This window comes from Tachypleus tridentatus, chromosome 3 (assembly GCF_004210375.1).
Source record: "Tachypleus tridentatus isolate NWPU-2018 chromosome 3, ASM421037v1, whole genome shotgun sequence".
In the NCBI taxonomy this organism is placed as follows: Eukaryota; Metazoa; Arthropoda; class Merostomata; order Xiphosura; family Limulidae; genus Tachypleus; species Tachypleus tridentatus.
Window position 1 is genome coordinate 53,333,212 of NC_134827.1, and position 15,075 is coordinate 53,348,286.

A 15,075-nucleotide genomic window follows, 5' to 3' on the forward strand; every position below is an offset into this window, starting at 1 on the left:
TTTACTGACTGCTACTTCTGCTAAATTTCTAGGTCTAACCTATGACTCAAAATTAACGTGGCTACCACATATTAAAATGTACTGATACGAATCTGGAAAAGAGCAAACTATGCAAGAAGTCTTTCAGGTAAAATCAAGGAACATCACCAGACAACATACTTAAAATCTACAAAACGTACATTAGACCAACAATAGAATATGCATCACCTGCCTGGATTAACATAGCACCCACACATGTACAGAAACTTCAACGTATACAAAATTCTGTACTAACTTCAGCATACAAAGTACCACGTAGCACCTCAACCACATTCATGCACAAGTATGCAAACATAGATACAATAGCTGAAAGACTCTTGCATAATTCTCTAAAATATTTCAATAAGAATTGGCACAAAATGACTTAATGTGTGATCTCGACAGATATCACGTACATGATGTAAATGGTACTAAATACCTCTCCCTTTTAACATATATTTAAGAAATGTAACACAAGCTGGCCACTATGCACTAGACACTTAGTCCTTGTTTATTTTATTTTTATAATTATTATTATTTATTTTTTTAATCATTATTATTATTTTTATTTTCTTCTCTTTTTTGAATTATTATTCAAGTATTGAATAATAATAATTATTATTACTTTCTTTTCTGTGTGAGTGGTTGTGTTACTACAAGTAGTAGTAGCATTCTCTCAATCGAGAAAAGGAGAAAAATACAAAAAAAAATATATATATGAAAATACAAAAAAAAAAAAAATTAAATGGAAAAAAAAAAAAAAACTTCTTGTTCGTCCATGCATGGACTGAGCCCTGAAATGGACCTGAGTATGATGTTATACTTTTACTCTGGCCCAAAGCTTTAAAAAAAAACCAAAAAAAAAACAAACCCTAAAGACAGACGCTATAATCGTTCGGGAGGGAGGAAGAGGTCAAATGTACCTGACCCTCCTGGGTATTTAACAACATCAATACCCAAATACCCACACAGTCAAACTTGGAACAGACCTCGTGTGTAGCTTGGAATATAATAACAGCCAAATGTCCTCTAGGTGGGTCAACGGTAAGTCTACGTATTTACAATGCGAAAATTATAGGTTGCATTCTCTCGGTAGACACAGCAAAGAGCCCAATATGACTTTACTATACAAAATCACGTACACACCAAACCTAATATTTACGCAATAATATAGCTATTATTCGTAAAAACTTGGTAACAGTAAAACGGGAAATATAATGAGCAGAGCTAAAAAGTATTTGGGACAAAAGCTTTAAAGTCAGTAAATGACCAAAAGATGATATTTGGAAGATAAAGATGAGATGTGATTACTTTTGATGATTTCTCACGTTGTATATCACTGTTAATTATCGGTGTAATATTCTGTTACTTGGATGTTAAAAAGGTTTTTAGTTCTGAACTGAGAGATTAGGCCCACAAAAATTAATCGAAATTTTAATTAACTTTTAAATTAAAATTCAACTCATTTTCAAGCTATTTGAAATCATAATATATAATACACTTTAAATTTTTTGTTTCGATGTTTGGCAATATTTATAAATCAAATACAACAACATCTGTTTATTAAAAGAATTGGCCTGTCATGGCCAGATAGGTTAAGACGTTCAACTCATGAGGTCGTTATAACGTGACGGTCAATCCTACTATTCGTTGGTAAAAGAGTAGTCCATGAGTTGGCGGTAGGTGGTGATGACTAGCTGCCTTCCCTCTAGTCTTAGACTGCTAAATTAGGGATGGTTAGTGCAGATAGCTCTTATGTAGCTTTGCGCGAAATTCAAAAGAAACCAAACCATTAAAAGAATTTATCTTTTTATTTCCGAACTCTTTTCTTTTATCAAGTCTCCTTTTCTGTCCAAAGAGAGGCAGCACGACAGGCTTTAGTTTTCTTTGATGGAAGATGGCCGTGCGAGTGTTGGTTGGTTGTAAGCGAGTAATCGATTATGCAGTTAAAGTACGTTTTTAATTTTTGTCGTACTATATTATTAATATGGATTGTATTTGTAACATATTTCATCATGTTAGGATTTAGCCGAAGTTAATTATTAATTTGTCGAACACAACAAAATTGAAAGTGAAGTGCGTTACTATGTATTATGTGGCATTGGCCTACAAATGTAAGACTAGTTAATACTATTACTATTTAGCTTGCCGTAAGATGACCTTGATTTAGTTTCATTTTGTGATCTTATTGTTTCTTAATGCAACAGTTATATTAGTATAGAAACTAAAGTAAAAGCGAATAGTTATGGCTTAATTTTTTTATGAATTTCTGAAAATAAATTACATTTTTGTTTTGTTTATGTATAGTTATCGTGATTGCTCGCCACAAGCTCAGCAAATTACATTTCAAAGTCATGTGATACGTAATCATGGGTTGCTGTTGTAGGCTTAAGGAAGTCAGACGTACGCAAGAAAAACAGAAGTATAAACAATCTCTAATTTAGAAATAACTCCAACTTTATTTAATTTAACATTTAGCTGGGATAAAACACTTCTAAAACACACTATGTAGGAGATATTGTACATGTAATTATGCCATTAAACGTTGAACAAGAAAAACGTAGCCAGTAGTAGATGGCCATTCTAGTCACTTCAACCAGTTAAGGGATCTCCAGAAAAAATAAATAAATATTCATAGTGCACATATAGTTTTAACAGCTTTTAAAGGATTACAACTGTTGTTACAGAGTTGTTTCCAATTTATCTCTTAAAACAAAATAAATCTAACTTATTACACATTTAGTGTTTCATTTTAAATTCCAAATAAATGTGGCTATTAAAAACCTTGGCTCCATTTGATCTTTCATTGTTATTTTTTATTAAATGCTACACTTTAGGTAACATCTCAGTATTTAAGCGTAAGCCCATTTTAACTTTATGTGTGGGCTGGAGAATGTTTTTGTGACAAAAATGTATATTAACAATTTGTTTTCAAAGTAAATATTTTGGGCTTAGGTAACACCATTGCTACATGTTCAGTTCTAATGATGATATTCATAAGCAGTTTTAAATGGTAAGCCAGTTTCTTTAAATCATGTATAAATCTAAAGCATGTAAAGTTGCAGACTGGTGATAGCTAGGCTTGTAGTAAAAATGTTTTAAAACTCTTTTACATAGGTGTAAAAAGTTCAAATTTATATATATATAGTGTTCAAAATGTTATGAGATACATAAATGGTATCAGTGTTGTAAGTAACTGAAGAAAACGAATGACAGTGAACAAAGATTTCTACCCAACTTCTAAAGTTAAGGTAGTACATTTATTAACTCTCAAATGGTGGGGAATGTCATAGGTTGTGACATTAATTTATGATGGCTGCTGTTTAAGGGTTAATAACCTCTAATCAAAAGTAAGCTAACTGAAGTCTCAAGAATTTTAAAATGTAAATTAATAAACTGTGCACATAGGAATTTCCTTGATTTGGGTGAGAATGTTTGAAATTTTAACAATTATATTGGTGGAGTTCCAGTTCTGTATGTTTCTTAGTACTAGGATTATGCAGTCTGTTGCTGTGGAATTTTTCACATGCATTCCAAGAATGTTAGTTAAAGAAAAAGTGAAAGTAATTTGATGAGATGATTTTATAAATTACAAATAAATACCTTTTATTGTTAACATTCAAAATGTATTAATAAATTGTTTCTAACTGTAATGAACAAAATTATCCAGAATATTGTACTTGTTGAAAATAGAAATGTACAAAGTTTGTTGAGTAATCACAAGATTTGTACAGATACATGTCATGGGATTTGGTGTTTTTTCAGTGAATAATAAGTACATATTGTGTGTTATAAAAAAAAACAAAAAACAATTTAAATATGGATCATGGAGGAGATAATTAGACCTAATTTAGTCTCTGATTACTTATAAGCATCAAAACTATGATTAAAACAATCAATGTTACAAAAATAATGAACTAATCCAAATATTGCTGTTTTACTTCCTTGGCAGTTCAAGCTTATTCAACTACCTGTTAGAGCTAGAACCTGGAAAATATCTCGTCAAAAACAATGTTTCCAGTTATTATTCAAGTCCCGTGAGAATAACTGATCAGTGAAAAGTAATTAATGAATGAACTTAATTATTAATTAACTCATATAATTTCCACCAGTTCTCTAAGTTTATAATTTAAACACTGAAGTAACTGAGTCAAGATACGCATTATCAAAGCTTGTTCTTTACTCTTCCAAACAAACTTCTCATGAGCAGTTTATATTAACCTCCGAATCTCTAGTAATTAGAACAGAATCAACTCGGTACAAGATATGGAAAAGGAAAACTCTGTGTTTAATGTTAGTGATTTTCAGATAAGATAACTGCAAAAGCACTAATACAAAGTTTATATTGTGTGAATACAGACTCGATCGTTTATAGATTCTCGTTTTGTTAGTTCCTTTATGATGCTTGTTGGAGCAGATAACGTTTATAGTTAACATCTGATAGGTAAGTTGAAGACTAGAAAATACATAAAACAACCATTCATGAAACATAAGTTGATTTGATTTTTTTCTACATGTTGTTAAAAATTGGGTTCATGCCTTAACGTACCAAATCTTGATTCCACAGATTCGGGTGAAGCCTGATAAGACGGGAGTGGTTGCAGAAGGGGTGAAACACAGCCTTAATCCATTTGATGAGATAGCAGTGGAAGAAGCTGTAAGGATGAAAGAGAAGAAACTAGCCAGTGAAGTGATAGCAGTGTCATGTGGTCCACAACCATGCCAGGTCAGTGTACAAACATTTTAGTGTCATGTGGTCCACAACCATGCCAGGTCAGTGTACAAACATTTCAGTGTCATGTGGTCCACAACCATGCCAGGTCAGTGTACAAACACAGTTCCTGCACACCCACTCCTGACAAAACTAAAATATTTTTGGAGAATTATTACATGATATTATAACTTGTACTGATACTTGGTCTGTCTTTGAAATCTACTGTAAAAGATAACATTTAAGAGTCGTTCAGTAGTCACTAAGTGAATCACTGTTGTAGCGACATTTAGAATCGTTCAGTAGTCACTAAGTGATTCACTGTTGTAGCAACATTTAGAATCGTTCAGTAGTCACTAAGTGAATCACTGTTGTAGCAACATTTAGAGTCGTTCAGTAGTCACTAAGTGATTCACTGTTGTAGCGACATTTAGAGTCGTTCAGTAGTCACTAAGTGATTCACTGTTGTAGCGACATTTAGTCGTTTCCTAGTCACTAAGTGATTCACTGTTGTAGCAACATTTAGAATCGTTCAGTAGTCACTAAGTGAACCACTGTTGTAGCGACATTTAGAATCGTTCAGTAGTCACTAAGTGAATCACTGTTGTAGCGACATTTAGAGTCGTTCAGTAGTCACTAAGTGATTCACTGTTGTAGCGACATTTAGAGTCGTTCCATAGTCACTAAGTGATTCACTGTTGTAGAGACATTTAGAGTCGTTCTGTAATCACTAAGTGATTCACTGTTGTAGCAACATTTAGAATCGTTCAGTAGTCACTAAGTGAATCACTGTTGTAGCGACATTTAGAGTTGTTCAGTAGTCACTAAGTGAATCACTGTTGTAGCGACATTTAGTCGTTCAGTAGTCACTAAGTGATTCACTGTTGTAGCGACATTTAGAGTCGTTCCGTAGTCACTAAGTGATTCACTGTTGTAGCGACATTTAGAGTCATTCTGTAGTCACTAAGTGATTCACTGTTGTAGCAACATTTAGAATCGTCCAGTAGTTACTAAGTGAATCACTGTTGTAGCAACATTTAGAATCGTTCCGTAGTCACTAAGTGATTCACTGTTGTAGCGACATTTAGAATCGTCCAGTAGTCACTAAGTGAATCACTGTTGTAGCAACATTTAGAATCGTCCAGTAGTTACTAAGTGAATCGCTGTTGTAGCAACATTTAGAATCGTCCAGTAGTTACTAAGTGAATCGCTGTATTGTGTTGATTGTTATAATGTTAATGTGTGAAACATTGTTTGAGTTACTTGTCACATGGTTCATGACGTTGTTTGAGTTACTTGTCACATGGTTCATGACGGTTTAATTACATTAATTTTACATATCACTGTTTTATTGTGTCATTTTGTGTTTTGTAATTTTTAACTATATCATGTAAGTTTGTGTAACTTGAATGAATTTTACAACTGTAATTTAATCAATCAGATTAATTATGGACAGTGATTACTGTTGTGTTATCTAATAATAGATGATACAATTAAATTTATTGTCACCAAGATAATCCTGTAAGTTTAATTAGTTGTTCCAGATGTCACTGTCAACAGTTACACAAGATTTAGTTCTTACAATATTTTAATGTTTTTACTTATTTCAACAGTTAATTAATTAAAATTAATTGTTACAGTAAACTCTTTTTGATTATTACAGTAATCAGTTATTCAAAATTGGCTATATTTGAAGGTTTGGGGTTCAAATCCCACTACCACCAAATTTTCCCATTCTATCTTTCTTTCTGACACAGCTATTAAGGCTATCCATTGTTGTCACTAATTTTGAACTGCTGGCTGGCAGAACCCACTATCAACTCTTTGTCTGTATAAATGTTAAATAGGGAAGATTTCTAGGGAGACATGATCCTCTAATGTTTTATATGCAAGTGTGGACCTGGGGAAGAGTCTAGGAGATTTGACCCATCTTTTTATTGATAGAAATTAATTTAAAAAAAAAAGGCACACATATTACACTATCATATTAAAAATAAACACTAGATGTCACTGTCTTCATTTCATTAGGCTGTTAATTACCATAGAAAACTTTTATGATGTCCTCTGAAACTGACACAGCTGGAGTCTACAGCAGTCCAGTCAAGGCCTCAACCAATAAGTGATTACTTGTATTAAACAATATAGTGATTAGTATTTGTGATTTGTTTTCTCCTAGACGCACTAACAATGGTTTGTCAGAGCTTGTATTGTTTAGAACTGCTTTATTACAGCAGAGGCTTGCTAATGAATTGTCTTCATTGTTTAGAAGATAGAATTTTTGAGAAAGATGATTTAACGTAGTTGAGTTTAAGGTATATGTAAAAATGTAAGTGATGTGACAATTATAATGTTTTGAAAAGTTTAGAAAACAAACATGAATATTTATTTATAAATATTATAACTATTTGATTAGTCCTAACGCAAAATAAATAAATACATAAATGGTAAGATAATTGTAATATATTCTGTACGATTCATTCAGATTACAACCATTTCAAAGCTTGTTTGTTCAGTTTTCACAACGTGATTGATATAAAAGTAAAAATGTTATCATGGTGGAAGTCTCTCTCAAAAAAGTCAACTGGTATTATACCATAAAAAAAACAGATATTACAACAGCTAGTTTAAAGTGTCAGCATAATGATATTTTATTATCTGACCAGACTTTCTAGTTTGTTTAAAGTGTCAGCATAACGATACTTTATTATCTGACCAAACTATCTAGTTTGTTTAAAGTGTGAGCATAATGATACTTTATTATCTGACCAGACTTTCTAGTTTGTTTAAAGTGTCAGCATAACGATACTTTATTATCTGACCAAACTATCTAGTTTGTTTAAAGTGTGAGCATAATGATACTTTATTATCTGACCAGACTTTCTTGTTTGTTTAAAGTGTCAGCATAACGATACTTTATTATCTGACCAAACTATCTAGTTTGTTTAAAGTGTGAGCATAATGATACTTTATTATCTGATCAGACTTTCTAGTTTGTTTAAAGTGTCAGCATAACGATACTTTATTATCTGACCAAACTATCTAGTTTGTTTAAAGTGTGAGCATAATGATACTTTATTATCTGACCAGACTTTCTAGTTTGTTTAAAGTGTCAGCATAACGATACTTTATTATCTGACCAAACTATCTAGTTTGTTTAAAGTGTGAGCATAATGATACTTTATTATCTGAGCAGACTTTCTAGTTTGTTTAAAGTGTCAGCATAACGATACTTTATTATCTGACCAAACTATCTAGTTTGTTTAAAGTGTGAGCATAATGATACTTTATTATCTGACCAGACTTTCTAGTTTGTTTAAAGTGTCAGCATAACGATACTTTATTACCTGACCAGACTTTCTAGTTTGTTTAAAGTGTCAGCATAATGATACTTTATTATCCGACCAGACTTTCATTCCCTAGTGGTTTTCAGATTTTGTGACATTAAAACTGACAGAACTGTTGTTTTACAAAATAGATTTATGTTATTATTTTGATTGACTTTAAGTTACTTCAAGACTGTCTGAAATATTATATTTTTACTTTGGCTATATTCACTTATTCAATAAACAAAATGAGTTGTTATTATATGATTAGTTGAATTTGAAGCACTTGAGTGTCTGTGTAGTTACTGATACCTTGTTGTAAACACCCCTAAAACATCTAAAGTAATACTGAATTCATTGGAACAATACTTGTGGAAAAGTGTAGACGGTATTGTTCCAACAGGTGAGTAATAAGTGAGTAAATCTTCCATTGTTTCTAAATGTCACTTCGGCATTTTATACGTTGCTTATATGGTACAAAGATTAGAATAATAATTGATTAGTGAAGTCCATGGTCTCCTGGAAAGGATTCTGTGCTGAATGAAACATGCTAAAGCTGAAAAGTGAATTCAGTTAATCATCACAGTTTATTAATTATGTATCGATCATGTCAATTGGTGATGCATAAAAACCTGATTGGTCAAATAACATTTAAGTAAACTGTCACACGAGTAACCCAGTTAGCGTGTTACATCATTACTGTTTTTGATCATTCCAACTATTCCAATCTTGTGAAAATAGTTGTAAGAGCCTAATAATTAATTGGTTATCACAATCTACAGATTTCTCAGAACTAGTCAGTTAACTGTCTTCTAATTCTTTATTGGATTAGTATCACACTTCTGTATAAATATAGAAGAAATACTGCAAACTTTCTTAAAGAAATGATAGTTTAGCAACTTAATTTTGCATATTTTTTGTGATTTATAGGAAACCCTAAGAACTGCTCTTGCAATGGGTGTGGATAGGGGCATACACGTGGAAATAAGTGGAAAGGAATATGAAACACTTCAGCCTATCCATGTTTCCAAAATTCTTGCCAAGTTGGCTCAGGAAGAGAAAGTGGATCTCATAATATTAGGAAAACAGGTACAAATGAACTTCTTTATATGCTTAATGGACAGAAACAAAGATGTGTCTGTGACAATGATACTTTTGGTCTGCAGTCTTTGTCAAAATTGTTTCAGAAAACGTTCAGATTATAAAGATTAATAAATTGTAAAAAGAAACCCATAACAGGAGCTTTCTTGACAGAAGGAGAGTTTGTGTACTTTAATCGTAGAGTTGTCTATTTGTTTTGAGTGTGTTTGTCCAAATTAATCACAAAGTTGTCCATTTGTTTTAGGTATGTTTGTTCAAAATAATTGCAGAGTTGTCCCTCTGTTTAGGGTGTATTTGCCAAAATTTTTCACAGAGTTGTCCATTTGTTTTGGGTGTGTTTGTCTACATGTTCTTTTATTTCAGCCATTACTGTGTAACATCTTAACTTTCCTATACATACAAACATCAGATGTTGTTCAAGAAATAAAATTTATAATAGTTATTTATTCAGTAATACCACCTAACCAAAATTATAATAATATTGAAATAAATAAGAGGTAAACATTGTTTTTACCAAATCATGATTTAGGCCCTAGAAACATTATTTGAGAACCCTGGGGTCCAACTGTTTCTCACTGCATTCATGAAGTATGAGACATCCAAGTATTTATAGGCATCATCTTGTAGGTATTAAACTGTTGTGAGTCATATTTTGTCTACCATTCTACTAATTTAGATTTTTCATGGCAATTAATATTTATGTTAGTGTCCAACTTACTAGTGCTATTTGTGTGTTTTTTATAATTGCATTTTTTTTATCTCTTTAGGCAATTGATGATGATGCAAACCAAACAGCTCAAATGACAGCTGCTGTTCTTGACTGGCCTCAGGTAAGGTGTAGCAACATTTGTCTGTTAGTAACCTCAACATGCCAGCTGTTGTTCTTGACTGGCCTCACTAAAGTGTAGCAACATTTGTCTGTTAGTAACTTCAACATGCCAACTGTTGTTCTTGACTGGCCTCACTAAGGTGTAGCAACATTTGTCTGTTAGTAACCTCAACATGCCAACTGTTGTTCTTGACTGGCCTCACTAAAGTGTAGCAACATTTGTCTGTTAGTAACCTCAACATGCCAACTGTTGTTCTTGACTGGCCTCACTAAGGTGTAGCAACATTTGTCTGTTAGTAACTTCAACATGCCACCTGTTGTTCTTGACTGGCCTCACTAAAGTGTAGCAACATTTGTCTGTTAGTAACTTCAACATGCCAACTGTTGTTCTTGACTGGCCTCACTAAGTTGTAGCAACATTTGTCTGTTAGTAACTTCAACATGCCACCTGTTGTTCTTGACTGGCCTCACTAAGGTGTAGCAGCATTTGTTTGTTTGTAACTTCAACATGCCACCTGTTGTTCTTGACTGGCCTCACTAAGGTGTAGCAACATTTGTCTGGTAGTAACTTCAGCATGCCAACTGTTGTTCTTGACTGGCCTCATAAAGGTGAAGCAACATTTGTCTGTTAGTAACTTCAGCATGCCAACTGTTGTTCTTCACTGGCCTCAGGTAAGGTGTATCAATATGTGTGTTAGTAACTTCAACATGGCAGCTGCTACAACAGGAAATCTCTTAGGTAATCAGTAGTTTTAGTTCAAGTTATAAGTTTTCTGTAACGTAAGGTACTCTTCAAGATCCAGACATAATTTAGTGTAATTATTAGACACTTCTTGCACATTTTATAAGTGACCACATAATCATGGTTAAGTTTGAAATAACTATAATAAAAAATTGATTACTTTGAATTATTAAAGTCTAGGTCAGTATTATGGGACAGAACACTTTTGGAACTTAGGAGTGTTTGTTGTTGTAAGTGTAAACACAAGTAAGTGTTTAACATTATGTGAACCATACTGATGAGGCCTCTCACTTATATTAGGTCTCTCATGCTAGCTGGGAAATAACAAACACAGCAGTGGTTGAGACACTTTTATCGAACTAGGTGAACAATGTTGGCTTAACTGTGTTACATTGGTGAAGTGTAATTTTGAATCATTTATGTATGAGATTAGAGTTAGGATTAACAAAATTATTTATTTTTACACCAGTTACTTATCTCTTGTGTGATTAACATATAATAGTACTAATCGTATATAACATTTTCTTAAATGCTGTTGTTTTGTTTCACTGTTGGTTTCATTATTTCAAATTGTTGACCACATAAACTAATTGCTAAAATAACTGCATGTGTTAAACTTGTAGCAAAGCACAGGATTCCCCTCAAACACAAATTTTACTAACTGAATTTTTGTTTTGTTTTTCCAAAGGGAGTTTTTGCATCAAAAATTGAAAAAATGGATGGAACTCTAAAAATTCAGCGTGAGGTTGACGGAGGTGTCGAATACATCGAAGCCAAGCTACCCGCTGTGCTTAGTTCTGATCTGCGTCTCAATGAACCACGTTATGCAACTTTGCCCAATATCATGGTAAGCTCTCCCTTTCTTCTGTCATAATAACACTGAAAGTTATTGTACTAAAGCTATAACAAATTAAGCTTGACTTGACTGTAAGCAGTTAGGCTTAACTTGACTATAAGCAGTTAGGCTTAACTTCACTATAAGCAGTAAGTTATATTATTGAATGGGTGTTTTTGTTAAAGTAGCTGTTACTAAAATTTGGGACTGTTTTTTTCCCCGAACTCCATGAAGGTATCATAAAGGAAAGTATGAAATTATGTATTTATGCCATAAATGTATATAAATAAGTACAAACACACACACACACAGTGTAGTGATGCTTTGGGAATAGTTTATTGAAGGCCAAAAACAATGTTTTAAGCTTATATTTTTTATTAGTTTTTCAATGTAACAAAAAAGTTTAATTCATCCTATAAATAGATATTTTATTACACTTTGATGCATGCAACAGAATATTTTGATTAAGTGGAACTAGAACGCAAGTTAGTTTTTATTCTATAACTGTTTTAATATGGTACTAGGGTAAAACGTTTTGATCGAGTGGTACTGGTACTTCTAGGGATAGTTACAAAGACAATCAACATTCTACTTTTTTTGTAAGTTTAATTAAGATAGAATAATTCTATAATAAAAAAAAGCGATAACTAAATGCACTCTCTTTTCACATGTTGAAGCTTGTTTTATAATTTAGCAAATATTTCTACTCGATCTGTTAAAAACAGTAGGTATAATCTATCGAAACTTAATCTCTTTATTAAAGCTGTAATACAGACTGTTCGGAAAGTCACTGTGCAGTTTTGAAAGCAGCGATAACAGCATTCATTCAGTCTATTTCAAGCCAGCAACTGATGGCGGTGTTTAGAAACAACATACGAAGGATCCAGGCCTGTATTGATGCCAACGGGGGTCACTTTCGACATTGTTTATAATTGTCATTCATATTTACCTCCTGTATTCTATATTGAAACATGTCTGTCAGTAAATATATAAGTGCACAGTGACTTTCCAAACACCGTGTACTTTTTACTATCAACAGATAAAGCTACAGTGATTAAAAGCTTTTTCACCCCTTTCATTGGAAATTAGCTAAGCATTCAAAATTTTAACTTTGCAATTTGATAAGTTTAAATATATTAATATAAAAAAGACTTTTTTTTACAGTATATTTTTATATTTCTGCACAAATACTATCACTTCAATACAACTGTAAAAAAGGAATGCTTTTCTCGAATGTTTATGATAAAATTAGAACATATCCAACACAGGTCAGCATAAACTTGTTGGTTCAGACATTTACAAGTTGACTATAATATGTTAAACCTCGGTTTATACAGGATTTCAAGTGTGAAAAACATAACCAGTTTTTTACACTTTTACCCAAGGAGAATACTCAACTATTCAAAAGTGCTCAAGTTTTGGGTCTCTTTTGGAACCATTACCTTTACTTATAGCTTATGATCTTTGTTCAGTATACACGTTGAACAAAAATTATAACACATCTGGCACAGTTTGTTTTATAGAGTTCGTACTAAACACAATCCTTGTTATGGTTTGTAACATGTACAGTGACCTAAGCCTATTTATTAATTAGACTTAACTATTATTTGTTCCAGAGTATGAAATAACTTTTGTTCTACCTTGCATAATTAGTTTTAGATACTTTCTATTGTATTCACACTAACTACTATCCCAGAATATAATTAGTTTTAGATACTTTCTATTGTATTCTCACTAACTACTATCCCAGAATATAATTAGTTTTAGATACTTTCTATTCTATTCACATTAACTACTATCCCAGAATATATTTAGTTTTAGATACTTTCTATTGTATTGACACTAACTACTATCCCAGAATATAATTAGTTTTAGATACTTTCTATTGTATTCACACTAACTACTATCCCAGAATATAATTAGTTTTATATACTTTCTATTGTATTGACACTAACTACTATACCAGAATATAATTAGTTTTAGATACTTTCTATTGTATTCACACTAACTACTATCCCAGAATATAATTAGTTTTAGATACTTTCTATTGTATTCACACTAACTACTATCCCAGAATATAATTAGTTTTAGTACTTTTTTTAGATACTTTCTATTGTATTCACACTAACTACTATCCCAGAATATAATTAGTTTTATATACTTTCTATTGTATTCACACTAACTACTATCCCAGAATATAATTAGTTTTATATACTTTCTATTGTATTCACACTAACTACTATCCCAGAATATAATTAGTTTTATATACTTTCTATTGTATTCACACTAACTACTATCCCAGAATATAATTAGTTTTAGATACTTTCTATTGTATTCACACTAACTACTATCCCAGAATATAATTAGTTTTATATACTTTCTATTGTATTCACACTAACTACTATCCCAGAATATAATTAGTTTTATATACTTTCTATTGTATTCACACTAACTACTATCCCAGAATATAATTAGTTTTATATACTTTCTATTGTATTCACACTAACTACTATCCCAGAATATAATTAGTTTTATATACTTTCTATTGTATTCACACACTAACTACTATCCCAGAATATAATTAGTTTTATATACTTTCTATTGTATTCACACTAACTACTATCCCAGAATATAATTAGTTTTATATACTTTCTATTGTATTCACACTAACTACTATCCCAGAATATAATTAGTTTTAGATACTTTCTATTGTATTCACACTAACTACTATCCCAGAATATATTTAGTTTTATATACTTTCTATTGTATTCACACTAACTACTATCCCAGAATATAATTAGTTTTAGATACTTTCTATTGTATTCACACTAACTACTATCCCAGAATATAATTAGTTTTAGATACTTTCTATTGTATTCACACTAACTACTATCCCAGAATATAATTAGTTTTATATACTTTCTATTGTATTCACACTAACTACTATCCCAGAATATAATTAGTTTTAGATACTTTCTATTGTATTCACACTAACTACTATCCCAGAATATATTTAGTTTTAGATACTTTCTATTGTATTCACACTAACTACTATCCCAGAATATAATTAGTTTTAGATACTTTCTATTGTATTCACACTAACTACTATCCCAGAATATAATTAGTTTTAGATACTTTCTATTGTATTCACACTAACTACTATCCCAGAATATAATTAGTTTTAGATACTTTCTATTGTATTCACACTAACTACTATCCCAGAATATAATTAGTTTTAGTTTTATTGTATACTTATCTATTGTATTCACACTAACTACTATCCCAGAATATAATTAGTTTTAGATACTTTCTATTGTATTCACACTAACTACTATCCCAGAATATAATTAGTTTTAGATACTTTCTATTGTATTCACACTAACTACTATCCCAGAATATAATTAGTTTTAGATACTTTCTATTGTATTCACACTAACTACTATCCCAGAATATAATTAGTTTTATATACTTTCTATTGTATTCACACTAACTACTATCCCAGAATATAATTAGTTT

The 15,075-nt window shown here is 31.5% G+C and overlaps 1 protein-coding gene across 1 annotated transcript; it reads left to right on the plus strand.

Annotated features, from left to right (window-relative positions):
• The first annotated feature begins 1,809 nt into the window (after positions 1-1,809).
• Positions 1,810-11,598, plus strand: Etfb (Electron transfer flavoprotein beta subunit). The gene is made up of 5 exons (XM_076492116.1): positions 1,810-1,969; positions 4,586-4,744; positions 8,983-9,141; positions 9,921-9,983; positions 11,413-11,598. The coding sequence occupies exons 1-5, from the start codon at positions 1,916-1,918 to the stop codon at positions 11,596-11,598; spliced, it is 621 nt and encodes a 206-aa protein (XP_076348231.1). The 5' UTR covers positions 1,810-1,915.
• Positions 11,599-15,075: the final 3,477 nt, after the last annotated feature.